Source organism: Balaenoptera borealis, assembly GCF_965194805.1.
Source record: "Balaenoptera borealis genome assembly, chromosome: 1".
Lineage (NCBI taxonomy): Eukaryota > Metazoa > Chordata > Mammalia > Artiodactyla > Balaenopteridae > Balaenoptera > Balaenoptera borealis.
Window position 1 is genome coordinate 173,459,703 of NC_138860.1, and position 25,847 is coordinate 173,485,549.

At 57.0% G+C, this 25,847-nt stretch overlaps 1 protein-coding gene across 3 annotated transcripts in view; it reads right to left on the reverse strand.

Moving 5' to 3' along the window:
* The window catches only part of RPS6KA1 (ribosomal protein S6 kinase A1), a 35,726-nt gene extending 11,257 nt beyond the window's left edge, over positions 1–24,469 (reverse strand). The window contains exons 1-16 of one of the 3 annotated variants that reach the window (XM_082349150.1): positions 24,297–24,436; positions 19,976–20,054; positions 19,581–19,626; positions 18,184–18,228; positions 9,712–9,828; positions 9,361–9,442; positions 7,598–7,678; positions 7,337–7,416; positions 5,859–5,965; positions 5,097–5,134; positions 4,606–4,748; positions 4,141–4,211; positions 3,738–3,826; positions 2,715–2,779; positions 2,357–2,459; positions 770–900 (exon numbers count right to left, since the gene is read on the reverse strand). In XM_082349150.1, the coding sequence (XP_082205276.1) occupies positions 770–900; positions 2,357–2,459; positions 2,715–2,779; positions 3,738–3,826; positions 4,141–4,211; positions 4,606–4,748; positions 5,097–5,134; positions 5,859–5,965; positions 7,337–7,416; positions 7,598–7,678; positions 9,361–9,442; positions 9,712–9,828; positions 18,184–18,186 (1,110 nt within the window). In that variant the 5' untranslated portion in view covers positions 18,187–18,228; positions 19,581–19,626; positions 19,976–20,054; positions 24,297–24,436. Of the gene's footprint in view, positions 1–769; positions 901–2,356; positions 2,460–2,714; positions 2,780–3,737; positions 3,827–4,140; positions 4,212–4,605; positions 4,749–5,096; positions 5,135–5,858; positions 5,966–7,336; positions 7,417–7,597; positions 7,679–9,360; positions 9,443–9,711; positions 9,829–18,183; positions 18,229–19,580; positions 19,627–19,975; positions 20,055–24,296 lie in introns of all 3 variants that reach the window. The other 2 variants (XM_082349149.1, XM_082349148.1) reach the window with 2 other exon arrangements.
* Between the last annotated feature and the right edge of the window lie 1,378 nt (positions 24,470–25,847).

Here is a 25,847-nt window from a genome sequence, read left to right on the forward strand (position 1 = left end):
ATAAATCACATAGTCACCTTAACTTTACACACATTAACTCACATAATCCTCGAAACAATCCTTGGAGAAAGGTTTTATCATCACCCCCATTTACAGATGAGGAAACTGAGGCACTGGGAAGGTGAATGTCCCCTCCACAGTCCCTGACCTTGGAAGCTCTGACCCAGGCAGGGAGCTCCAAAGTCTACATTCTTTTTTATTTTGTTTGTTTGTTGTTGTTGTCGTTTTTTTTTTGTTTTTGTTTGTTTTGTTGCTGTCATTTTGTGGCCGCACGGTGCAGCATGCAGGATTCTAGTTCCCCGACCAGGGATTAAACCCACAAACCCCTGCAGTGGAAGCATGGAGTCTCAACCCCTGAACCACCAGGGAAGTTCCTGAAGTTCACCTTCTTGCCTCTCGACTCTAAATTTCCTACAGAGCCGGGAAAGTGTGCAAATGGGGGACAAGTGGAAGGAGACCCAAGTGGCACGCCACCCACCCCCGTCAGGACCAGCCACTCCCCAGCAGCACCACCCTGGGCACTCCCTGGCATTTACCCAGGCCCTACAATGTCCTGGCTCTGTGTCAGGAACCTCATAACCGTGTTGTTATCCCTGTTTTACAAATGGGGAAACTGAGGCTCAAGGAGGCTGGAGGCCCAATGGGCTCCACAGTGGCATCAGGGTTTGAACCCAGACCTATCCAAGTCCAGAGCCTGTGTTCTCAGCAGTTCTGCCTTGTGGCTTCTAGGTGGAAAAGGACAACTGAGCAGCAGCCTCCTGCCCCTTACCTGTACCACCGAGTGCAGGGGCGCCTGCGTGGCCCGAGGCTTGCCGTCGTCCTCCATCAGGCCAGTGGCCACGAAGCTGAAGCCACGGAACAGCTGATGGGCACCAGCGCTGGGGGGGATGCCTGGGGAGTCTGCAGGGGCAGGAGAGGGATGTGAGCCAGAGGAGGTACCCTTGACCCGAGGCAGCCCTGCAAAGTGGACCCCAGGGGCTTCCAGGCCTGCCTCAGCAGCTGGCCGTGGTGGCAGCCTGGGCAGGGCCCCTCATCCCCGGCCTTAGTTAGCCCATCTGCCCATGTGTGTTTAGAAGAGCCCAGCCCTGACACACAAGGAACAGAAAGACCCTCACCTCCACCACCCGCCCAGGCCAAGGCACTTTATCCCTTCCTGGAGGCCTCCCTGCCTCTGGTCTGCCCCTTCAGGTCCATCTTCTGTGCAGCAGCCAGAGGGATAGTTCCAACCACAAGTCTACCCCCTGCCTGTACCCTTCAAATGCCCCCCTCTGCCCTCAGGAGAGCCCAGCTCCTCAGCCTGGCACTGAGGTGCTTGTGAGCTTAGACTCCTCTCTCCCCACTCCACAGCTCAGCCACGCCAAGCTTCTCAGATCCTTAAGGAAGACTCTGAGTCCCTGCACATGCTGTTCCTGCTAACTACAATCCACTCCTTGTCCATCCTTTGAGGCTCAGCTTACACACTGTCCTCTGAGAAACCCGGCCTCATGCTGCTCCTGCAGCCCCTCACCCCATTAAGCTGCACTTGTCGTGCTGCCCAGAGCTGTCCTCATGTCTCTTCCCCCACTACAGCCTGAGCCATGTGAAGGCAGGGCCTGGGTCTGTCTTGTTCACCATCAGTGCTCCCATGGCTGGCACACAGTAGGGACTTGGTACGTATTTGTCAGATCAACAAATAAAGATGGGACAGACTGCTTGGAGAAGTGCTAAGCTCGCTGACATCAGAGATGTGCAATCCACAGTGAGAAAAGCACCCCCTCTGCTAAACCCGCCCCTCCAGGAGACCTTCCAGAACGAACACTCTTCCCCAATATCTGGCCAAAATGTTAGGATTTACCAAGTTCCCTCCCAGAAGCCCCCTACTTGGCTTCTAGCAGTAACCCCAGAGACTGAGTGGGTCTATGGCTGAGCCCATGTTTCAGATGAGTCACTGAAGCCCAGTGGTCAGAGTAGCCAAAGCCGATTCCCACACTCGCCCCTAACCTGTGGGCACTATCACTCCTGCTGCCAGACCGTCTCCACCTCATGTGTTTGCCGGGTCAGACACTTTAGCCCTGACGTGAGTGTGAGCCTGATGTGTCTCGTCTTTCCAGGGGGCTGAAGATGCCCGGGGTAGGGGTCCCGACTTCTCTGCTGTGGCCTTCACCCCACCCCCCTCACCCAGGCACAAAGAGGCCCATAGAGTCCCGGAGTGGGACGACCAGGCAGAATGAGACGGAGACAAGGAGTCAGAGACCCATCCACCTGTCTGCCCACACACCTGGGCCTGCCGCAGCCCTGACCACCCCTGTGCCCCGAGGCCCCTGACTCCCTGCTTCCCTCCTGTACCAGTCCAAGACAAACCGGTCAAAGGGCGCACCTTTGGGCGTGCGGGATGTGAACTCAGTGTCAAAGTAGAAGGTGTCATCGGGTTGTGCCACAGCCGGCTTGAAGGGTGGCTTGATCTCGCGCCGGTACAGCTTCTGCAAGGCGGGGCGGGCACACTGGTCACCTCGGCACCTCCACAGCCTGCCAGTGGCCCCGTGCAGGAGTCAATGGCCTGGACGGAGCACAGGCTATGCAGACAGGGCATAACCACTTGCCCTTGGGAGGCCAGCCCATGCCTCCAAGGCCATGGTGTCACCTCTGCTTCTTATGGGATGCCCTAGGCAGTAGAAGCCCCCTCCGACCACAGGTGAATCCCTGACTGGGGCTCTGGGGTGGACAGACACACTCACATTCCAGTCAATGGTGGAGTAGAAGACATGCCGCTTGATTTCCTCTGCCCCATCAGGGCCGGAACCTGAAAAAGCCCAGATGAGAGGTCTGCCCTGGGATGCTCCAACCCGCAGGCACCCGCCCTGTCCTCCGAGCAGCCTCGCCTCACTGTGGTCTGGGACCAGTGGCTGGGCTCACGCTGCCCGAAATCCATCCAGCCATCACCCTGAGGCCTACTGCCCACTCAGCATTTTCCACTGTCTGGAGCCCCTCTATGAACAAGCTCCAATGTACTGACAGGAGAAGGAAAGCCCAGAGAAGAGAGGCCAGGCAACTTGCCCAAGGCCAAAGTCAGGACAGGCCGAACCTGTTCCAAGATCTGCAGGGGGGCCCCACCTCCCTCCCAACTCAGGCCTCATCTTGCTGCTCTTATCCCATTGCCCTTGTCAGCCACCAGACAGGCTCTCACTCCATTCAAGCCCAGGGACCTGGACGGGACCTTACAAAGCTGGTCATGATCCAGGTGAACCCAGGAGCCAAGGAGCCAACACACACTGAGCAGCTGCTCCAGGCACATTCGCGTGACTTCATTTAATCAACAGAGCTTGAGATCACTGTCCTCCATGGAGACGAGGACCTAGGGCTCTGGGGGGAGAAGTCAACTGCCTTGGGTCACTTCGCTCACAAATGGTACTCACTCGATCAACAAATATTTGTGGAGGGACCACTGTGTACCAAGCAGTGGGGTCCCGTCATGGGGCTGGGACTGGGACCTGAGCCTCTGGCGCCTGAGCTCGTGCTCCTCCCGTGTGGGGCCTCTGTCCTCATCCCCAGGGGGAGCAGAGATGACTCAGTTCCTGCCTTCTCCCTACACACAGGTCACCCCACTGCCCCAAACGCCACACATGGAGCCAGAAAGCAGGGTGGCCGGGGGCATTGTCTCCCCACACAAAGGACAACGGCCTCTTTCAGCCCCAGATGTGGCCCCGTGGCCTAGGCCGCAGCTGTACCCCGCTCCCCTCCCCTGAGCTGGGGCTGCTTACCGAGTCGGTTGGCAGGATTCCGCTTGAACAGGGACCGCAGGAGGCTCTGGGCTTCTGTGCTCAGAAACTGCGGCATGCCTAGCTTTGCCCTGAAATGGCCCCCGGGTCTCATCAGGGCAGAGCCCCACCCCAGAGGTCCCGTATCACCTCCCACCTCTGTCCACGTCTAGTTTCCAGCTCAGTCCAGACAAGCCATCCTCAAACTCCCCTCCCAAAGATTCAGGGATTCCCCTCCCACAGGCCCCTATGGGTGAAAAGGGAGCCCTAGGAAGCACAATGCTCAGCCCAGAGGAGTGTCTCACTAATGGGGAATCTGAGGCAGGCGCAGGGTGTTACTCTGGCCCCCAAACTGGGGCCAGGCGTGGAGGAGGCCCTGAGGTGTCAGAGAGGGGCTGGAGCTTACTTCAGAATCAGTGTCATGGTCTCCTTCCGGTCCTTTCCCTGGAAGGGCAGGGAGCCCGTCAGCATCTCAAACTGCAGAGAACAAGGGTCTGTTCAGGCTCTGGTCCCATCTCCCATGCCCCCCCCCACCTCCTCCCACCCCGGCCACTCAGCTTCATGCCTAGGAGGTCCACCTGGATTAAGAACTGTGTCTGTCCCTCCCCGCTCTGTCAATCAGACCACGAGGAACAGTACTAGGGGTCCAAAGCTGGGGAGAGGCCCAGCACAGGGCTGGGGGCACCCCAGGTGGGGCTGAGCCTGGAATCCTTCCAAGGAAGGAAACTGCAGCTGGGTGGAGGGTGAGGCCAGCTTAGCTGTGAGAGGACAAGAGGAGAGCCTTAGAGACCATCATCCACCCCCTTACACAGATGGGGAAACTGAGGCCCAGGGCCTGGGCTGGATGCTTTATCCCTGCCTGGGCACTCACCATCAACACCCCATAGGACCACCAGTCTGCACTGTGGGTGTGGCCCTGGCGGTTGACGACCTCGGGGGCCATGTACTCCACCGTCCCACAGAAGGAATAGGCCTTCTTCTCGTGGTCAATGGCCTCCTTGCTCAAGCCGAAGTCTGTGGCAAGGAGGGCAAGAAGACACATCTTCAGGACCCCCTGCCTTCCTCGCTGCCACTCCCTGCACACCCATCCCTCTCGCCCAGAGGCCTGAGGGCATCACCCCCCATCACACTCAGGAGGAAGCTGAGGCTCAGGGAGGTTAGGTGACCTGCCCAAGGTTACACAGTGGGGAGCTGGGATTCAAACCCAGGGCCTTCCAGGTCTGGGGCCTGGGCTTTTGACCGCTTCCAAGTGCCTGGCATAGCCTCTCAGAAAAAGCGGATCCCCTGGCACTCAGCCCAGGCCCATCAAGAGCCCATCCTGCCCTCCCCTGAAACCGGAGGGGTCAGGTGCCCTCCACTCACCAGTGAGTTTGATGTGGCCTTCCTCATCCAGAAGGATGCTGCAATGGAGAGATGGGAGTCAGGGCCCCTCAGCTGTGGGCCCTCAGTGGGTTCAGGGGACACCACGGGGCCTGTGGGGGTCGGGTCCAGCCCAGAGAAGGGATCCACCCAGGGCCGCCATCTGATGAATGGGCAGGTGGAGCGGGTGTTGGTGGTGCCCTGTAGGTGGGTTGCTTACCTTCTTGCTAATTCTTGAAACAACTGTGTGAGGTAGGTACTTTCATGGCCCCATTTTAACAATGGGGAAGCTAAGGCTCAGGGAGGTTAAATAACTCCCCCGGTTACAGAGCTAGTAGGTGGTAGAGACAAGATTTGAATTCGGGTCTGCCTGACTCTAAAGCCACATCTCATTCTACCTCAGCACCTGCCCCTGGCTCCCAAGTTACCACTTGAGGATATTCAGATGTTAAGGAAAATTCTAGAGAGGGCCATATCAAGGAATGACCTTCAATGGTGGCATCTCAGATGTCACACTGGATTAGCAAAAAAAGTAGGCAACACCCAGGCACAGAGGTACCTGGCCCTTGGTAATGGCAGTACTAGAGATCAGGCAGCCCCTCGGGTGAGCCTGCTGCCTCCACCACTCTGCTCCACCCACCCGTCCATGGGGCAGCCCGTCAGGCTGGCTCTGTCCCCCAGCGGGCTGGCTCTGTCCTAGAAGAGGCCCCAGGGCCTGCCTCTGCACACCCTAGGGAGGCCGGGCGCGGCTGGGCCTTCACTCACTTCTCAGGCTTCAGGTCTCTATAAATGATGCCCAGGCTGTGCAGGTGGTCCAGGCCCAAAGCCAGCTCGGCCAGGTAAAATTTCACATCCTCCTCCGTGAACATAACCTGCAAGAGGCGGGAGAGGGCTGCAGCTGGGATCGCTTCTCGCTCAGGAGCTGGGGCACTGGGCAGTCAGCAGCTTCCCAGTCCTCCTTAGAGATTCCAGTGCCGTACACCCTGCTCTGTATGAAGGGGTCTGAAGAATAAAATGACTAGCATCCAAGTCACTCATGGTAGCATTGAAATGCAAACAGTGAAAGGCTGGAAACAACCCGAGGGTCAAGCAGTAGACTAGAATAAACTCTCTGCCCGACATAACGGAGTCATAAACTAGAACAAGGATTCCTCCACGTTCTGATATGGATCCATCTCCAAGATACACTGCTGTGAAAAAAGCAAGGTACAGAACAGCAGATACAGAACAGTACTTTGTATGTAAGAAAGTAGGGGTCAGGATTCAGAACACACAATGAATTGGTTTGTATTTCCAAAGAAATGTGGGAAGCTTAGATAAAAACCAATAAAATGTTTATCTGTTTGGGGGGAGGTGGTAGAGGGGGCTGGAGTGGGAGGAAGACTTCTCAATGAATATTTTTCTTTTCAATCATGTATTATCTATTTAAACGTTAAAATAACATTTTAAAAATTTAAAAAGTTTGGTTCTCTTCTAAAGTTTAAGTTGTATTAATGGTCTCATTTTTATATTTGGCTCAAATTCTTTTTTTTTAAAATAAATAAATTTATTTATTTATTTTTGGCTGCGTTGGGTTTTTGTTGCTGCATGCGGGCTTTCTCTAGCTGTGGCGAGCGGGGGCTACTCTTCGTTGCATTGCATGGGCTTATTGCAGTGGCTTCTCTTGTTGCAGAGCACAGGCTCTAGGCACACGGGCTTCAACAGTTGTGGCATGTGGGCTCAGTAGTTGTAGCTCGCGGGCTCTAGAGCACAGGTTCAGTAGTTGTGGTGCCCGGGCTTAGATGCTCCACGGCATGTGGGATCTTCCCAGACCAGGGCTCGAACCCGTGTCCCCTGCATTGGCAGGCGGATTCTTAACCACTGCGCCACCAGGGAAGTCCTCAATTTCTTTTATGTGAGTTCAAAATCCTTTTGGTTAACTGGACATAATGTTAAAGCATCTAGCTTTCTAGGTGGATTTGGGCTTCTCTGCATCCCTCATAGCCCTGCCCAGAGAAGCCCTGAAAGAATGGAGGTGAAGAGGTGAGAGCCACCCTTAGCTTCCTGGAATCAGGGCAGCATCAGATCCAGAGCCTGATTCTCCTCAGACCATCTTGGGGGAAACTCTCAGAGGCTTTGCCAGGGAATGGCCTCTGTCCCAGGGTGGGTCAGGGACAGCTGGGCAGGTCTGAGGAGTCCCAGGTTGAGGTCTCACTGTCATGCCAGCTCCATCCTGGTGCCCTGGCAGTGGGGTGTCAGCTCACCTCTTTAGAGAGCCGTGTGAAGAGGTCCCCGCCACGCAGGAAGTCCAGAATAAGGTAGAGCTTGCCCTCGGTCTGGAAGGCTGGGGAGAGGGGAAAAGGCCATGGTGGAACCAGCTGGGCCCTGGGCCCTGCCCCTCTGATCCCAGCTCCCTTAGCCTGCTGGGTGGCAGACAGGGCAACATACAGGGAAGGCAACAGCCCACCAGCAAGGGCAAAGGCTGGCAGGTAGGGTAGAAGCTCAGGTGGGGTCTGTGGTCTCACCGTAGTGCAGCTTCACCACAAACGGGTGGTTTACATCAGCCAGGATGTCTCTCTCCATCTTGGTCCGAACGCGGTCACGCACTGGTCAGAGGAAGAAGGCGGTTACCAAGGGTCTGGCCACCCAACACAGCTACCTCCAGCCCTGGCTAAGAAGGACCCTCTTTTCTACTTGTTCCTCACGTCTCTCGACAGGGCCCAGAGCTGGCCCTTGGTGCCCTGCCCATCTCTCTAGCCCTGTCTCTTGCCATGCTCCAAGGAGGCCATTCAATCCAGCCAGTTTAAGCAACCTGTTCCTTGTGTGCCCTTAGCCTCTGCCCCCGTGGCTCCCCCTGGGATGCCTTCATCAGCCCCCTCTCCATCTGGCATAAAAATCCCCAATTCTAGTCCAGGGCAGATTCTCTGGGCCTGAAATTCAGACTCATGGGTCTCAGCAGGCATCCCACAAACACTTTTCTTTTTTTTTTAAAGAGGAAAAGTCCTGGGACTTCCCTTCCCTGGCGTTCCAGTGGTTAAGAATCCGCCTGCCAATGCAGGGGACACGGGTTCAAGCCCTGGTCCAGGAAGATCCCACATGCCACGGAGCAACTAAGCCCGTGCGCCACAACTACTGAGCCTGTGCTCTAGAGCCCTCAAGCCACAACTACTGAGTCCACGTGCCGCAACTACTGAAGCCCGCGCACCTAGAGCCCGTGCTCCGCAACAAGAGAAGCCATTGCAATGAGAAGCCCACGCACCACAACGAAGAGCAGCCCCTGTTCGCCGCAACTAGAGGAAGCCCGCAAGAGCAACAAAGACCCAACACAGCGAGAAATAAATAAATTAAATAAATAAATTAAAAAAAAAAAAGGCTACTCCCATGTGAGCCCACACCCTGTGAGGCTACAACCCACGCTCTCCCGGGCTCCCTGGTCACAGCACCAACTGCACCGCGCTGCAGAGTCTGCTCAGCCTCTCCTGCCCCAGCCTGGGAGCCCTTCGCAGCATTTTTCTCCTCCCACCATCCCTCCTGGGGAAGGACTCCCATCCCTACCAGGCTGGCCTTGGGGTACCACAGCTGCATCACCCCACAGACAGCCCTTTGTGGCTCCATGACCCCAAGGCCAATACCTCCTATTCTCCGCCGCCCCCCACCCCAGCCGGGGCCCGCTTCCCCTGGTCAGTGGCCACACTGGTTCCCAGGCTGGTCAAAGAGACACTACCCAGCCCAAAGCCCACTCCCAACCACACTCACGCCCTCTGCAAGTCCAGGGGTTCTAGACCTGGGCTCAGCTCCCTTCTCTGAGCCCATCCATCTCTGCGGCCTTGCCTTGACCCACCCTCTCCTACCCACCCAGCTGCCTCCTTTCTCGGGTTCCCTCCTCTCCTCTCACGCCCTTCTCCACCCCGAGACGTCTCCCTCTGACTCTCCTAGCATTGCGAAGCAACTCTGCTGACAGAACAAGGCCCCCCGCAAACACAGTGCACTCACCCCCTGCCTCCTTCCACTCACCTTCAGCTACAGTCAGCACCTGGCTTAAGGGGAGCGGGAAGGGGTGGGGTTAATCCCCAGAAGTCTGTTCTTCTGAATGGACCCTGTCTTTGCCATCAGGTGAGGTGGGGGATAAGGAGCGGCTGAGAATAGGCCTGTTTCTCTACCTTCAGACCAGGTACTCCTGGTGACAGAGCTATCTCCTCCATCAGACCCAAGGCCCTTGAGAGCTGGGCTGTCTCCTTCAATCTGTGCCCAGCCTGGGCTCCGCATGGGGGAAGTACCCCCCACTCACCTTTCAGTGTCGCCTTCTTTAGTACCTTCATGGCATACAGGTGCCCACTGTCAGGCCGGGTGACCTTCCGCACCAGGAAGACCTGAGAAGGCAGCGGGGGGGAAAGCAGGGGAAGAGCTGGGCGGGGGGCCGAACACATCAGCTCCCATGCTCCAGGTCCCAGGCTGACCTCCAACTTCCCTAAGCACCAAGTTGACCTTGTGTCCCCACTGGGTACCAAGGTGACCTCTCTCCTCCTCCCCTTAGACCCATCAACCCTTGCCCTCTGATCTTTTGAGCTCCAAGGTGACCCTCCCACCTGCCCTCTGACATGACCAGTGTTGCCCTTCCAGCTGTGGGCTCAGGACTCACTTTGCCAAAGGATCCCTGGCCCAGAACCTTGAGGAGCTCAAAATGGGATGGGTCGGCCTTCTCAGAACCAGCCTTGACATGGTGCGTGATGGAGATCTCCTTGAGGACGTCCTCATCCTGATGGAGGAACAGAGCTGGTGAGCACAGTGGGCCCCATTCAGGTCAGCATAGGGCATGTCCCCCCATCCAAGTCTACTGCCACCGGATCTCAGCAGACAGCGTCCTGCAGGCCCAACCAGCCAGCTACCCTGACAGGGCCTCCCAGTTCATCAATAGCAAAAGCCGGGGAGGGTCAAACTACCAAGGTGCCAGGTCAGGTGAGCTATTCCTCCTGCTGCTCCAGGCTGCTCAGGCCCAGAGGGATGCCCAGGCTCGGCCAGGTGGAGGCAAGCCCAGGCTCGGCCAGGTGGAGGCAAGCCCAGGCTCTGGCTGAGGCCCACGAATCTGCCCCAGGTCCTCCCTGTGAGGCTCCCCTCCCCCTGCTGCAAAGGTTTTGGTTTTGCCACAATAGGAAGTAGGGTTTGTTCTCATACTGGGAAGGCACAACTGGGCTTTCGTTCCTGGTCAAGATGGAAGATGGGCTCTCTCTGGCTAGAAGGACAGGGCTGAGATACACAAGAACCCAAGAGTCACCTAAGACTCCCCCACCAACCGGGTAAGTGCCAGTCTGGGGTGGGTAGGAGCTAAGGCCAGAGACTCTATGCTCCACCCTCTGAAATTTCCTTCATACAAGTCTACTAGAAACCCCTTGCCATGTCCCAGTTGTTCTAGGACCCCTCTGCTCTCCCTCCAATCTGTCGATATGGCCCTGGAGCCCTGAAGTGCCTCCTCACTTCCCCAGGAAGCAAGTCTGGGCAGGGTCCAGTCACCCAGTAGGGACAGGCGTGGGCAAGGAGAGCCCAGAGCCAGCTGAGGCTAAACTGGCTTCCAAGGCACCTGCTCCAAGGGCCACAGTCAGGCCAGGCCCAGACATCTGGGCACACTCACCGAGTCCTGCCTGGGGCCAGAGCCAGGGCCAGGGGCAGGAAGAGAAGTCTGGCTGATCCTGGGCCGCTGCTTCCTGGGCAGCCAGGGGAGCAGGGCCCAGAGCCGCAGACGGGGCAGCTTGGGATCCTGCTCCATCCGCCCGGGCCGGGCCGAGGCACCATGGCAGGAGCAGGCAGCGTACGGGGCTGCTGCGGAGGTGGCCGGGCCCAAGGCGGATGTGCAGGGTGAAGGCGGGGGCTGGGCCCAGCCCAGGACTGCCAATCACTCAGGGCCTGTGGTTTCCCAGCTCCCTTACCACGCTCCCTTCCTCTCTCTTCCCCCTCCCCATTGCCTGAGGGCTGCCCTCTGGCCCTCCTCCCCATCCTCCCTGTGGGCCTTCAAAGGGAAAGCCCCACGCCAACCCAGCTACTGAGGAGTAGATAGGTACCCAACAGGGAGAGACAGGCAACTAACATTTAGAGGCAGATAAAGAGGGACACCCAACAGGCAGAGGCAGGCATCCTACAGGTGAAGACAGATGGGTACCTAGGAGTACCTAGGAGTAGATAGGTACCCAACAGGCAGAGGCAGGCATCCTACAGGTGAAGACGGATGAAGGCGGGCATCCAACAGATGGGTAGGAGAGTCCACATGCCCAACAGGCAGGGATGGATAGGGGCATGTGCCCAACAGGCAGAGGTAGGAAGAACACACATCCAACAGGCAGAGACAGATGGGGACATGTACCCAACAAGCGGAGGCAGGAAGGGGCTCATACCTAATAGGCAGAAGTGGACAGAGACTCACACCTAACACGCAGAGGCAGATGGGGACACATATCCAACAGGCAAAGGTAGATGGGGACATGTACCCAACAGGCAGAGGCAGATGGGGATCCAACAGGCAGAGGCAGATGGGGGCTGCATCCAACAGGTGGAGACAGATGGGGACATGTACTCAACAGGCAGAGACAGAAGGGGACACGACCAAACAGGCACCCAGCACGTGACATGTACCCAACAGGTGAAGACAGACACTCATGAGGTGGAGACAGAGACAGGAGCTCAACAACAGAGGCAGGTGGGCAGCAGCCAGCATCAGTGAGGCCCAAAGAGACTGACAGATACCCAGGGCAGACACACAGGCAGGAAAAACACACAGACATCCCGAGAGTCAGACCCTGGGCTTAAGGGAAGACCTCCAGGTTCTTGCTGGTGTGCCTGGGGGCAGGAAAGCGGTGAGGGGACATCACCTGCAAACTCGCAGCGCTTGGGAGAGCAGTCTGGTATTTGTGGCAGACTCATCTCTGAGGAATTCCATTTCTTTGGAGTTTCCTTCCCATGCTATGGCCTGAGAGGCCCAGGATCAAGACACTGGAGACCGAGACGGATGTCTCCTGAGTGCAAACTGATGGCTTTGATCCAAATATCCCAAAGCTGTCATCCTCCACTTCAGGAACAAGAAACTGAGGCCCACAGGACAGTGACTCACCCAGGCTCAAAGTGAACAGGTGGCAGAGCCAGCTCAAACCCAAGTCCTTCCCCTGGTTACTGCCTGGCCTGGGGTCAGCAGACCTCAAGTACCAGGAAAGCGTGGGCAGGTAAGTCAGTCAGAGCCACGTCCTGCCTTTCCAATCCTGCCCGCTCCCTTAGTACCAGGACAGTCTGGGGACTTCCCATTCTAGATGTTGACCCTCAGAGACACAGCCCCATCTTCAGGGGACCCTGAACAGCCACAGAAGCTGCAGTCACAAAAAGCTGCAGGCTAATCAGGCCCCTGAGTGTAACCCAGTGGGTGGGACAGGCAGAAAGCCCAGCTCAGAGAGGGGCTGGGGAGGGCCAAGACCACAGAGCAACCTCTACCCACCCCGTCCTGAGGTCTGAATCTCCACCTGTCTGTCTGCCTCTGACTGAGAACATTCCCTGGGGACACAGGCAGTCACCCGGAAACCCCAGGGGACACAGCCACCCCCAAACCCATTCCTTGCCCAGAGTCATGACAGACCCCGCTGGAGGCAGGCCAACCCTCTGCTCACCTTTCTGGGACAGGGGAGTGAGTCTCTCTCAACTCTGGGGAAATCTGCTGGGGTCTGCATGGTGGGGCCCAAGCCGGCGGCCACAGGGCCCAGTTACTCCCCTTACTTCTGCTTTTTCAGCTTTCCTGGCCCAGAAGGCAGGGTCCCTGACCCCCTCCTTCTCACTTCCCCCTCTGCAGGGAGGAGGGACAGAAGATGGCTTAGGCTCCCCTGCTAAGGAGGGGACAGTGCAGACCCCAAACCCAGGGCTCCAGGGTGGGCCCAGAGAGACACCCCTCATCTCCTCTGATCCTAAGGAAAGGAGACTAGAACACAGACAGAAGTTACAAGGAGGTGAGGCAGTGACACAGTGGGTACCCCACACCTGCCAACATCCCCTGGAGAGAATGGGGGGCAGAAGTCACCAAGGCCACCATCTCTGACTGTCCCGGTCCAGAGCATGGGCACTCCTTCCCCCGTAGTGACATTCCCATGGCTGGGCCCACCCATAATGGCAGCCCACAGAGCAGGCACCACTCTGCCCTAAGAAGCCTGCCAGCCCAGGGCCCTGGGACGGGCAAGGGGGCAGAAGGCCCTAGCATGGACCTCACAGAGGCCTGAGAGGAGGAGCAGGTAGCCATGGGGCAGGGGTTGACCAGGCCCAGCCCTTTGCCACATGGCCTCACCACATCACTCACACCAGTACACCCACAGAAACTGACACACACAAATGCACACAGTCCGATGATCGGAAACCATTTCCACAGACATCCCCTATGTGGAAACGCTCCCACGTACACCGAACTTCCCCTTCCAGTCCCCACAGGGCCTCCAATAACTGTCTGATGACGGCCTGCTGGGTGTTGTGAAAGATGCTTTCTTAGGCTGAGGCCTCTCACTGTACTCCAGCTTCTTCTGGAGCGTCTGGGGTCTGGAGGCTGGGGCAGTCCTGAGAGCCCCAAAGCTCTCTGGGCCAGTGCTGGCTGGGCCCCCCCAACCCCTGCATCCCTCAGAAGCAAAGGAAGACTCTCCATGGCTAGCAGGGTACAGGAAGGGACAACAGGAAGGAAACTATCTCGGAACTGCCTTCACTGAAGGGAATGTGCAGGGCCTGTGAGGCCGCTGGTGGCAGGAGTAGGGAGGAGAGCACCAGACCCCACCCCCTGGTCCCTGCCCCATTCCCCCTATAGATACTTCCTCTTATTTACTTCCTCCCACAAGGCAGCTGGAGAGAAGCCCAGATCCCCCCCACCTGATCCCTGGCCCGTAGGGTCCCCACACTGGGCCTCCCTCCAGCAGCTGCACCCCAAGCCCACCTGCTGATCTCTGGCCCTAACGGACACCAACAGCCCCTCCCCCAGCTGGCATCATCTGCAGGGCCTCCCAGGACTGTCCCCTCTGGTGGGACAGATGTCCCCAGACGCCTCTCCCAGCATGCCTCTGGGCAGGTGAGGAGGGATCTACATTTCCCAGGCATCCTTGATAGGGGAGCTGGCTTTGGGCCCGAGGCCAGGACTGGCATGGAATGACAATGAGAATTGTGCCTATTAATTGAACATTTATTGCATGAAGTCATTCTTTCCCTCAACTTTTGCTGGTGTGGATTCTGCCAGGCCCTGTGTCCTAGCTCCAAGGGAAGTACTGTCATCCCATTTCAGAGAGGAGAAAACTAGACTCAGATAGAAAGTGACTTGCCCAAGGCCACATGGCCAGAAAGGGGGAGGGCTCAGGGCAAAATCAACCTGTTTACTTCCAAAGCCCACACTCTAAGCATTTCATTATCACCTTCCTTGCAAGGCCTGCCAGCCTGCCTCCCCTCTGGAAACCACTCACAGCTACTGGCTCGCTGCTCTGTCCTCAGGCCAGGAACAGACACTAGGAGGCGCACATGTTAAGGCAGACTCTGGCCTTGTCCTCAGGCAGCTCCCCCAAATAAATACACAATAACAAAACACAACTATCCTGGGACAGAGTGCAGTCAAGGTGCTGTAGGTGCCCAGAGGCTCTAACTATCTGCCTGGGGTGAGGTCCAGGAAGACAGGGCAGTCCAGCTGGACCCTGAAGATGAACAGGAGTTGGCCAGGCAGAAAGGAGGAAAAACTTAGACACTCCGTGTAGGAAGAGACCAGCGTGGAAAAGAGGCTTGAGGCCAGGAGTACAGCGTAGGAAGTTAAGAACCATCTACTCACTAGCTGAGTATTCCCAGGCAAACCTCTTTCCCTGTCTGAGCCTCAGTTTCTTCTTCTATAAAATAGAGGTCAAAACTAGATTGTTCCACCCTCAAAAGGTTGTTTCTAGAAGCAAAATGGGCCACAGAAACAAAGGGACGTGGTAAACAGAACTCCCTGGATTACACGGGCACTCTTACTGCCGCAGGGTCTCCTCTGGGAAGGCTGAAGGGACAGAACCCAGCAGGTCTCAGGTGCTGGGAGGGTGGGCTAGGCTGCCCTGGCCAGTCCCAGGGAAGTTCCCCCCAACACCTGAAGCTCCCAAGGCTCCCCGAAGTCCACAGTCACATCCTGCCTGAGCTCCAGCCAGGGGGAGCATGAGGGAGCCGGGAGGGATCAGGGTTTCATAAACAGGAAGAGAGGAGGGGAGGGGGGAGACGCTCAGCTCTCAAAATAGACCTGCAGGAGCTTCAAAGGGGTCCAGCTCCGGAGATAGCCGGGGAGGGGGCCTGGGGCACCCAGTCCACCCCCAGGAAGGGAGGGAGGGTGAATGGAGCCCCAGCATGCCTGAGGGCACCAGGTGCACTCCAGGAGCTCTCACCCTAGACTGCAGTCCTCACTATGGCTGCTAAAACCCCAATCTCCCCTTCTGCCTGAAATGGATAAAATAAACAAGCATTAAGCACCAATATTATGCCTCACACCCTGTTGGATTCTTCACTTTATACACATCACATTCCCTCCTCTGGGTGGCCCTGAGGGATGGACTCTATTCTTTTACAGAAAAGACATCTGAGCCTCAGAGGGGCAAATCACTTGCCCAAGGTAACACAGCAAACAAGAAAGAGGGGCAGGATTCTGAACTCAGAGCGCCTGCCTCCCAAGTCCCCCTCCAAGTCAGGCCTCTCCTCCATCTGGAAGGCCCACTTCTCTCTCCAGCTGCCCAAATCCTGCCTTTTGAGGCCCAGCCAAATGCCAGCTCTGCAGGGAAGGTGACCTGGTGCCCCACGGCCCACCCCAACTCTTCCTCTTCTGCCACACAGAGCAGTGACTGTCCTTCTGGTCCACGCTCAGCCCTGAGTTCAGATGCCACTGGCTGGGTTCCCCGGGATGCGCTCATCTCATCATGCCCCCAAGAGACATGTAGGCAGGTGGTATATTTCACTGCCCACTATGAGGCCTGGCGCAGAATGGAGGTCTTAGGTGCCCACAGCCTGTTCTTCCCCATCACAGCGCCCTCCACACAGCTTTCCTGTTACTACCATTCCCCCAACACTGGGAACTCCCTGAGGGTGGGTGTTGAATTCATTTTGGGGTCCCCAGTGCTACAGCAGGGTGCACTGAAAGTCTGATGTTGCAAAAAATAAACCAGCCTGCTGCCAGCTTGTTCCACTGAACAAAGGGATGAGGTCCTGACCACAGGCTGAGCGTTCCCTGGTGTGTTGAGCCCAGAAGTGGGCACTGGGGATGCTAGGAGGTTCTGGAGCAATGGAGAAGGTGAATGAGCAGGTGCTGAGGAATGATGGAACTTGGGGTCATGGGGACCCAATGCTCCTCCTCTTCAGCACTCAGTGTGTTTCCTGGGCTGGGAGGAGTGTGGGTTCTCTGGTCAAGCAAGACCTGACCCTATCGCCCACCAGCTATTTGACCTTGGGCCTCAATTTTCTCATCTGTAAAATGGGGAGAGTTAACCTCCAGGGGTGTTATGAGAACCAAATGCAAAGCTCCTGATATGGCGCTTTCTCTCCCTTAACATGGCATTCGAGGTTCTCCCTGACCCATCATGTCCAGCCACGTCTCCCTTCCCACCCCAGGATCTGCTCTAGAGCAAGAAGGAGTCACAGGCTTGGGATCAAATGTAGGTTGCCCGCCTGGGTAAGTTCCTGCCCTTTCCCAACCAGCCTCTCCAGCACTGAGGTGAGAAGCTGTACTCACCACCAGCTCCCTCAAAGCTGCAAGCACCTCTGCAACTCCCAGAACCATAGCCCCAAGATCTGAACATCCTGGGTCTTCACTGGAGACCTACAGCCCCTTCATTCTGTTACTAGGCAACCAGGGGCAGCTCCTTTGTGGGAAGAGGTTCTCCAGACATGGGGCTGAGATAAGCCAAGGGGCCCAGTCCACACCACTTGGCCTCCTTTTGGTGGTCCAAGGTTGCCATAGTACCAAAAAAAGGAGGGGGTGGGAGCCTACTTCCGTCAGCCTGCCCTACCCCGGGTAGCTCAGCTCCCTTATCTTAGGAGGCTGAGTCAAGGCAAACATCAGGACCAGCTCTGGGTCTGTCTCAAAGGTCGAGCTCATGGTCTGGTGCCCAGGCAGACCCAGGCCAGGAGGGTGTGGCCACTAACAGGCAGTGGAGCTGAGCAATACAGCAGGGCGTTCACGCTGCTGGTGCTGAAGTCACTGTGTGGCAGGCAGTTGCTACCTCATTTGTCCTTCATGTCACTCCTGAGAAGTAGGTTACTATTATTCCCAACTTACAGCTGAGGAAACTTTTGAGAAGCTTCTGGTCAAATGGTGATGGTGGAGCCAGGACTCGAACTCAGGTTGGCTCTACTGCCAGAACCCACACTTTGTCCTGCCTGGTGGCTTCCAAAGCCCCTCCACAACCAGCAGCTCTGTGACCTCACAGCTCCTCGAGAATTTGAGGAGCTCAACGTGGAGATGAGAAAGCCCAGGCCCAGAGGAAACAAACGACCCACCTAAGGTCACACAACTGTCACCCAGACCTGGCACTTGTGTCAACACACAAAACCAGTAACAGGAGCTGAGGGGCTGAAGGGAGGAACCCAGGGGAAGCAGAGAGAGCAGAGAAGAGGGAGCCAGCCTGGGGCTGGGAGGTGGGATCCCTGAGAAATGGCCTGTGTGCCACATGCCAGGCACTGGGCCCTGGTTAGATTTGAGGCCACCAGGTTCCCTCCAGCACCAGGTGCCCAGATGATTCCAGGCCCACGTCAGGCCCAGCAGACCTGAGCCTCTCTCAGCACCCCTTCACCCTCTCAATACAGTCGGCCAAGCTGCCATGAGTAAATAAACTGAGGAAGTGTCCTGGTCTGGGTGATGGGTAACCAGAGTTCTAGCCTGGCTTCTGACCCTGTCTGGGCCACAGTCCCCTCACCTGAGAAATAGGAAGGTTGGAGCAAGTAATCCTGACACACAGCGTTGCCTCGAGGATTAGGTGGGACCAGAGAAGGAAGGCTGAGCTGGGCCAAAGGGCCTCACAGCCGGGGGGGACGGGGGCAGGTCTCCCTCCTCTTCCACTCCATGCAAACGGTCCCCCCACCCCTGACAGTCCCTAGCTCTGGTGCTAGCCCTGGTCCTTACCATGGACGGCTGAAGTCCAGCTTCTTCCCCTGAGGCTTGTCCATTCTGGAAAAGAGAAGGGAGATGAGGGAACACTGTCAAAACTTACTAGAGTGGCACAAAGCAAAGATAGACCCCATGGGGCACCCCCGCCCTTGGCTGCTCCCAGTAGCTAGGGGGCCATGGAGGTGAGGGCGGGAGTTCTGGCTGTGTCCTCTCTACCTCCACTCTCACAGGGAGGGCACAGGCATCAAGGCTCCTGCAACAGTCTCTCACAACTCAGACAGACCATTTCCCGGCATCTCTCCCTCAGGCTCTCTGCCTGGCAAATACCTCATCTTTGAAGGCTCAGCTCAAATGTCACCTTCTCCCAGTGAGAAGGAAAGGACTCCCAACTCTGCCACAGACAAATTGTGCATGCCAATTAACCAACTCAAGAGGCCTCAGTTTCCTGATCTGTAGCAGGAGGGTATTTACATCACCTCCCAGGGTTGATGCAAGGGCTGAAGGAAACAAAGTCTGGAAGAGTGTCCAGCCCAGTGATGGTGGCTACCCTGGCCCTGCCTGCTCTGGGACCCCTCCCTGTCCTTGCAGAATCACTGCTGCTCCACTACGGTCCTGCGATCCTTCATTTTACCACTTATCACAACGCAGGGACTATTTACACACAGGCCTGCCCCTCCTAAAAGACGGGGAGCCCTGGGAGGGCAGAGATTAGGGCTTGGTGCTAACAGCTTTTCTTTTCCGAGCCCCTGCCACATGCCCGGCACTGGGCTCAGTGTCTCACACCTGTGGCACCATTAAACCCTCCTGACCTGGGAGGCAGGCCCTGGTCCTACTTGGCAAAGGAAGAAACTGAGGCGCAGACGGGCCTAGTGATGGCGCATAAGGTTACACCGCTGGTAAGTGGGGGTTCAAAACTCGGTCTCTGACACCAGGAAGTGCTCAAAAGAGGACTGAGGAAAAGCAGCCCACTGCCCAGCTAGGGGAACTACCTGCAGAGAGGCAGGCACTGCCCCTGGGCAGTCCTCCAGCCCCCAGACCTCACCCTCAGGTGGGTGCTACTCACCCTGGGGTACACCATCCCTTTCCTGTGTGATATGAGGTGAGTAACCTACCCCATCTGGGCCTTGGGAAGCGGAAAGAAGCTGTCCCCACCCCTCCTGCACAGCGAGAGTGTGGAGAGGCCAGGAAGATCCAGGACTTTGGAGCCAGGGGCCGGGTCCACAGGGCAGCTGCGGCTTTGCTCGGCAGCAGCAGGCACAGCTGTGCTCTGTCCGTTACATAATCTCCCTGCCCCTGGAGCAGCCCTCCCCTTGTCGCTCCCAGGACATCCTGCCCCCTGAGCCCCTTTAATGCCCCTAATCCTCCCCAGGGGCCAGTGTTCTACAGGCCCCACCACGCACGCATACACATACCTGTCATCTCTCAGAAGCCTGGGGAGAAGGACCAGGTCGACCAGGGCTGGGGGGAGGGGGAGGCACGATGCATTTGTAGATGGAGTTCCACTTCACCCAGCATTCTAGACTCTTGACATAATTCCCCCAGATGGTAACAAAGGCCTATACACCAGCCTCCCCCATTCCAAATTCTCACCCTTCCTAAAACTCAACTGTAATCGTTACACTTGAGTGATCGACTCCCCTGGTCACTCACTCACTCCTTATTGAGAACCTTCTATGTGCCAGGCCCCAAACCCTTCCATGGCTTCCCACTGCCTGCAGGATAAAGTCCCAGCTCCTTGGCATGGCATTCAAAGCCGTCATCACCAACTGCCCAACATAGGTGATTAATGTGGGTTCTGGAACCTGACCTTGTGGGTTCAAATTCTGGCTTCTACCACCTGCATGACCCTGAGGTTACTTCATTTCTCAAGGCTTCAGTTTCCTCATCTGTGAAATGGGGATAAAAGTAATGTACCTCATTGGGTAGCTGTAAGAAGCAAGCAAAATAGTGTCTGTAAAATACATATACCTGGCATGTAACTGGCCCACAAACAATCCCCATTATTACTATCAGGCCCTATTATGGAGCTAAATTGAACAACCTGAGACCCTGAACAGACCAGCTTGTTTCACATCCCCACGCATTTGCACGGTGGCTCCTCCTACCAAGAAAACCTTTCCTGCCTGGTCACTTTGGCAAACCCCTGGTCTTCTTTCAGGACTCAGTTCTAATGTCATCTCCTCTGTCTACACAGTCTCAAGTCCTTTCCTCCCTCCTCTGGGCCTCACAGCACCGAGCAAACTGCAGATTAACTCAGGGAGGAGCCATGACTTGTCCAGCATCATCTCCTTGGCACCCAGATCAGGGTCCAGCATGTAGTCTGTCAAATGAAAGCTCAACCCAGCAAAGAGAGCAAGGAGGCCAGAGCAAGTTTTTTTTGTTTTTTGTTTTGCCACGCCATGCGGCATGCAGTATCTTAGTTCCCCGACCAGGGATCAAACCCATGCCCCCGGCAGTGGAAGTGTAGAGTCCTAACCACTAGACCGCCAGGGAATTCCCCAGAGAAAGTTCTATTACTCCCATTTTTCGGACGAGGTTCAGAGAGTTGAGGGACTTACCTGTGGTCCCTAAGACATGGGGCCATGACCCAGAGTCATGTGGCTGCAAGCCTGAATCCCTGATGAGGGAGGGGAGGGGGTGGTGGGTGCACCCAGAGGTGTGCGCTTACAGAGCAGTATCTTGGAGGATTCAGGGGGCTCCACAGGCCCTATGTGGCTGCCTCCAGTCCAGGGGTCTCTGGCTTGGATGCCATCCTCATGGAACCCCATGCCTGTAAGAGCTGTTGCACAAGGTCTCTAGAGGGGAATGGGGAGCCCTGGAGAAAGGACTGGAAGTGCAAAGAGGACCACAGGTGAGCTTCCCCCACTTACAGCCAGGGTCCTGGGAAGCCAGGGCTCATTTGCCCCTCTGGCCTGACTGCTGCACAGATGGTGGAAAGAACACAGGTCTGCAGCCACAAAGACACAGCCACTAATGCTAGCTCTGCCAGCCTCTCACTCTGACCTTGTGTCTGTCACATTACTTCTCTGAGCCTCGGCTTCCTCATCTGTACTGTGAGGGCAGGCCCATCTTGTTCACAGCTGTATCCTGCTGCTTGGATTAGTACTTGTCACATGATAAGTGCTCAATAAATATTTGCTGAATGAATGAATGAATGAACGAAAGAGGACAATGATAGTGACCTTGCAGAATACTGAATGAAAGACCTTGTCTAAAGTCTGGTACAGGAAAGGCCTTTTGGCCTCTTGGAGGATGGAGACCCACTCTCCTCCCTCTTCCTCAGAGAGCACTACTCATGGGGACAGCTGCGGAGGGCCTCCAGACCACTGTGCCCCCTCCCCAGAGGTCAGAGTTGGGTTTCACCAAGCATCCTTCCTTCCCACCCAACCAGATCTGTCTCGGGAAGAGGGGCCAGGGCAGCGTCTGGAGAGGCCGGGCAGCAGATGGACAAAGACAGCACGTGCCCCACAGGCAGGAAGCAGCCCCAGGAGTTGGGTTCAGAGCCCAGCACTGGCAGCCCTGCACGCTGCTGGAAGCTGGGGGCCAGGTGCCAGGGCCGGCTGGTACCACCAGCCCTCAGCAAAGGCTGGACAGGAGAGTCTGCCAACATCCGGAGCCTCTCTTGGAGTACCTTCCACCTGGGCCAGTTTGATCCCAGCTCTTCCCTGTCCTTAAGCCTCCCCCAACTAGGCTGGAGACAACAAGAGATCTGGGTTCCAATTCCGACTCTGACATTAATTCACAGGCCAGTTCTCCTCTCTGAGTTCAGCTGTTCCATATTAAAATGGGGGTAATAATCCCTACCTTGAGAAGTTGTTTTGAGAGTTGTTTTATTTTAATAAGGTAACAGCGGTGAAGTGGGGTGGGTGGCACATAATGAAGCTCTGTACACAGCAAGGCTGGGCCTGGGGTCAAGGTTACTGCTTTCAGCAAGGCCAGGGAAGGCCCAGGCAGAATCGTCAACCACACTTCTAATGGGTTTACTCCACCTGGGCCACACCCCAGACTAGGCCCTGCCTCCCAGCAGCCCATTTTCGGCAGCGTCATGGGGAGGGCAGGGCAGTCCAGATCCCAGGCCTCTGCCAAATGCCCCCGCCAGCCCCTCTGCCTGCCTCCTTCCTGGCCAGGAGCCAGCGGCAGCGCCTGTACCTGCAGGTCAGGCTGCTGTATCACTTACATGTCACCTGGGCTAAGAACAGCGAGGCCCTGTTCTCCAGTGAAAACAACCCAACCCGTGCCCTGGCTGCCCCATGGCTCCTGTTACCCAAACAATAACACCCAGTCGCCTGGCACCTCCACGGAGTGGGGAGGAGGAAAATGGGCAGTGGTACTCGGGACTCTGTACCCTCTCAGGCCCAGAAAGCAGGGGCCAGAACCCAGCCCTGGCCATTGGAGAAACAGAGGCCCAGAGAGGCTAAAGACTGACTGAGGGTCACACAGTGTTTCCAAGGTGAAGCTCCTAAAGAAATCACAGCCCCCCTAATCCTAGGAAATAAGCCAGTCTCTTCCTCTCAGAGTTCAGCTGCAGCAGTACTAAAACTGAGTTGAGTTTCCTGTTTAAACCTGGCCCCTGCCCCAGGATTCCCCAAAGAGAAACAGGAAGTAGCGCCCTGGACTGGGAATTGAGCTCCTGGGTGTCTTTCTTCCCTACTAGTATAACCCATGGTAAGTCCTCAGATTAAATCTCTCCCTGGCCCCTCCCAGTCCGCCTTCCTCTAGGGAGGCCTAGGTCTCAAGGGTATGCCAAGGCAAAGGAATCCACCTCTGAGCACCTCCCTGACCCTCTGTGCCCCAGTCCTTGGGGGGTGGGCTGCGGTGGATAGGGGCTGCAGAGGGCAGTGTTCCTCACCTCAGGGGGTGAGTCAGCGAGAGAACTTCTGAACTGAGCAGGGCCCGTAAAAACCCCATGGCAGGGATCCCAGAGCAATTTACTCCAAATTGCGCCTTCAGGTTGGCTACCTAATCCTGCCGTGCGCCCACCCTCCAATAGCCAGTGTCAGCCATGACCATCCCTTTAAAGGGGCAGCACACCCTGGGTTCTGGGGACCAGGGATCCTCACTCTGATCTCAACCTGTGGCCCTGAGAGGCAGGGCACTTGGTGGTTGCCCCAGTTAAGAGAGGGCAGAGGAGGGGATCTAAGCAGGGGCTCCGAGCCCAAGCCAGAAGAAAATCACCTTGGCTCCCAGGCTCACTGAGGTTTCCATACCCTCCCTGCATATCCCCACATCCCCTCTGGAAAGGCAGTATCACCTACCTCCTTCCCAGAATGAGGCTGAGGGAAAAGTTTTTTTTCTCCATCTGCTGGCAGATGGGCTTGACCTTGACCCTGGGAGTCAAAGGGCACAGGAAGAGCTGGCCTTCTGCAAGCTTAGGGCCTAGCACCATAGAATCCTCAGAGGGCAGGAGGTGCTTCTGGGAGAGGCTAGGCAGGCAGAGGCCAAACTCTCCAGGGGTCCAGTCCTTCCTATGGGAGGGTGCAGGAACCAACGTCCTCCTCATCTCCAGGCATAATTTTCACAACGTCTAAGGGCTTTTCCCCATTCCCTTCTCCCCAGCCTGGAGCAGGTGACACAGGTGTCCTCTGACCCTAGGCTAGGGCAAAAAAAACCAAGAGTTTCAGCCCCAGACGGGCGGTGTCACCCCAAATTCCACAACTGCTAGGGTCAAGAGGGACAATCCTTTTAGGGTCAGAAGCCGAGAAGCGGGAGCTCTTGGGGTAGGGCGCTGGGAGACATCAAGGAGAAGTGGGGGGGTCCCATGATCCTTGTCTCTTGTAGAATCCGAGACATCTGACACCCCAGCCCTGGCCGTCTGCCCTAACGAAGGAAACTCCGACAGCTCCCGGTACAGGTCCTAGGTGTGTGGGGTGAGGCGGGGGTCAGATCTCAGCGCACCACGGGATCCCCTCTCCGGGCTAAGGGGTTTCTCGGCGCTGTGGCGGAATTGTCCCTCGCGCACACACACCCGGGGCAGAAGGGGGTGGAGCCGGAGAGGGGGCAAGAGATCGGAGGGCACTCGCGTCCTCGCGGGCGCCCGCAAGGCTACAAAGGCGCCGCGGGCCGCCCCGCCCCTGTGGGGACTCGGGCTCGCCGGCCGCCAGCGCCCGTCCCCCGCCCAGCTCACTCACCTCCGGGTCCAGCGGCACCAGCTCCATGAGCGGCCAGGGCTCCTTGAGCTGGGCGAGCGGCATCGCGCCGCCGCTGGGCGGCCCGCGCTCCACCGGCGGCCCGGGCCGCCTCGCCTCCCGGGTCCCGAGGTCCCCGGCTCCGCGCCCCCGCGCCCCCTCGTCCCCGCGCCCCCTAGCCCCCACGCCCCCGCCGAGACCCTCTCGCTCTGGCTGGGCCGTCCGCGCCGCCGCCGCCGCCGCCGCCGCGGCACTCGCACTTCGGCTCCCTCCGTCACCCGGCGCCGCCGCGCCCATTGGCTACCTGCGCGAAGGGCGGGACCAACTAAGCCCCGCCCCGGCCCCCGCGGCGCGGCATTCCCAGCGCGGACCCCCCGCCCCCGCCGCGAAGAGAGTGCGGGCCCCGCCTTCACCGCGAGCCCTGGGCCCGCGCTCTGCTCAGCCCAGAAGAGGCCCTCCTGGCTCCTCCCTCCCAAACCTGGTCCCCGGAGGGGACCACGCCAGGGCCACCCATCTCCCCCACTCACCTCGTTTGGAATAGCTCCCCAGATGTTCCTTCTCCCCCCAGCGGGGGCTGTTTCACACACACACACACACACACACACACACACACACACACACACACACACACACACACACACACACACACACACACACACACACACACACACACACACACACACACACACACACACACACACACACACACACACACACACACACACACACTGAATGTCCTGGGCCTGACCCAGGCAAAGGCTAGAAAGGAGCCTGGGCCCTACTACCCCCATTACAAGGCCCTAGGACTCCCCATCCCCGCCCCGGAAGGCGACACTGGGATCCCATCAGGACCCACAGTGCCTCCAAAGTGATGTCTTAATACACATGTTTTGCTCTTTTCAAGCCGTCTCCCCCGAATCTCTCCCAACTGCAGGCCCAGCTCTGGGCTCATTTGGGCTTGCGCCCCCTCTGAGGAGACCAGGGACCAGGTTCCCAGGATTGACCGACACTTGGGCTGCACTTGGAGTGCAGGGAGGCCAGGGAGAGAGATTTCCCCCGGAGAGATTCAGCCTCCGTCTAAAGAGGTGTTAAGTGTTCAGGTGTGATGAGATTTATTCACGCGTAGGGGAGTGGAGAGATGGGCTTTCGGGTTTCATGGGTGGGGAAGAATGTCCATTTGCAAAGCTGCTCTAAAGCAGGATTGTTTATCAGAAGCCTTCTTCCGGTCAGGCTTCACCAATATATGATCTCCTTGGATCCTGACCACCACCTAGTTTACACATCATAAAACAGCCTCAGAAAGATAAGGTGACTTACCCAAGGTTACACAGCAGATGGGGAACAGACTAGGACTTAAAAAAATCAAAGTCAATGAGGATTTCTCCTAAATCCAGATGCTCCTGTTATTCCATCACTTTCCAAGGGTAGCACCTCAGATGTTAAAGTGAATTTTTGAGTGGAAAAGACTTTGGAACCGAACAAATCTGGATTTGAATCCTAGCTCTGCCACCTCCTTAACATTGGAAAACTCATTTCATGTCTCTAAACCTGTTT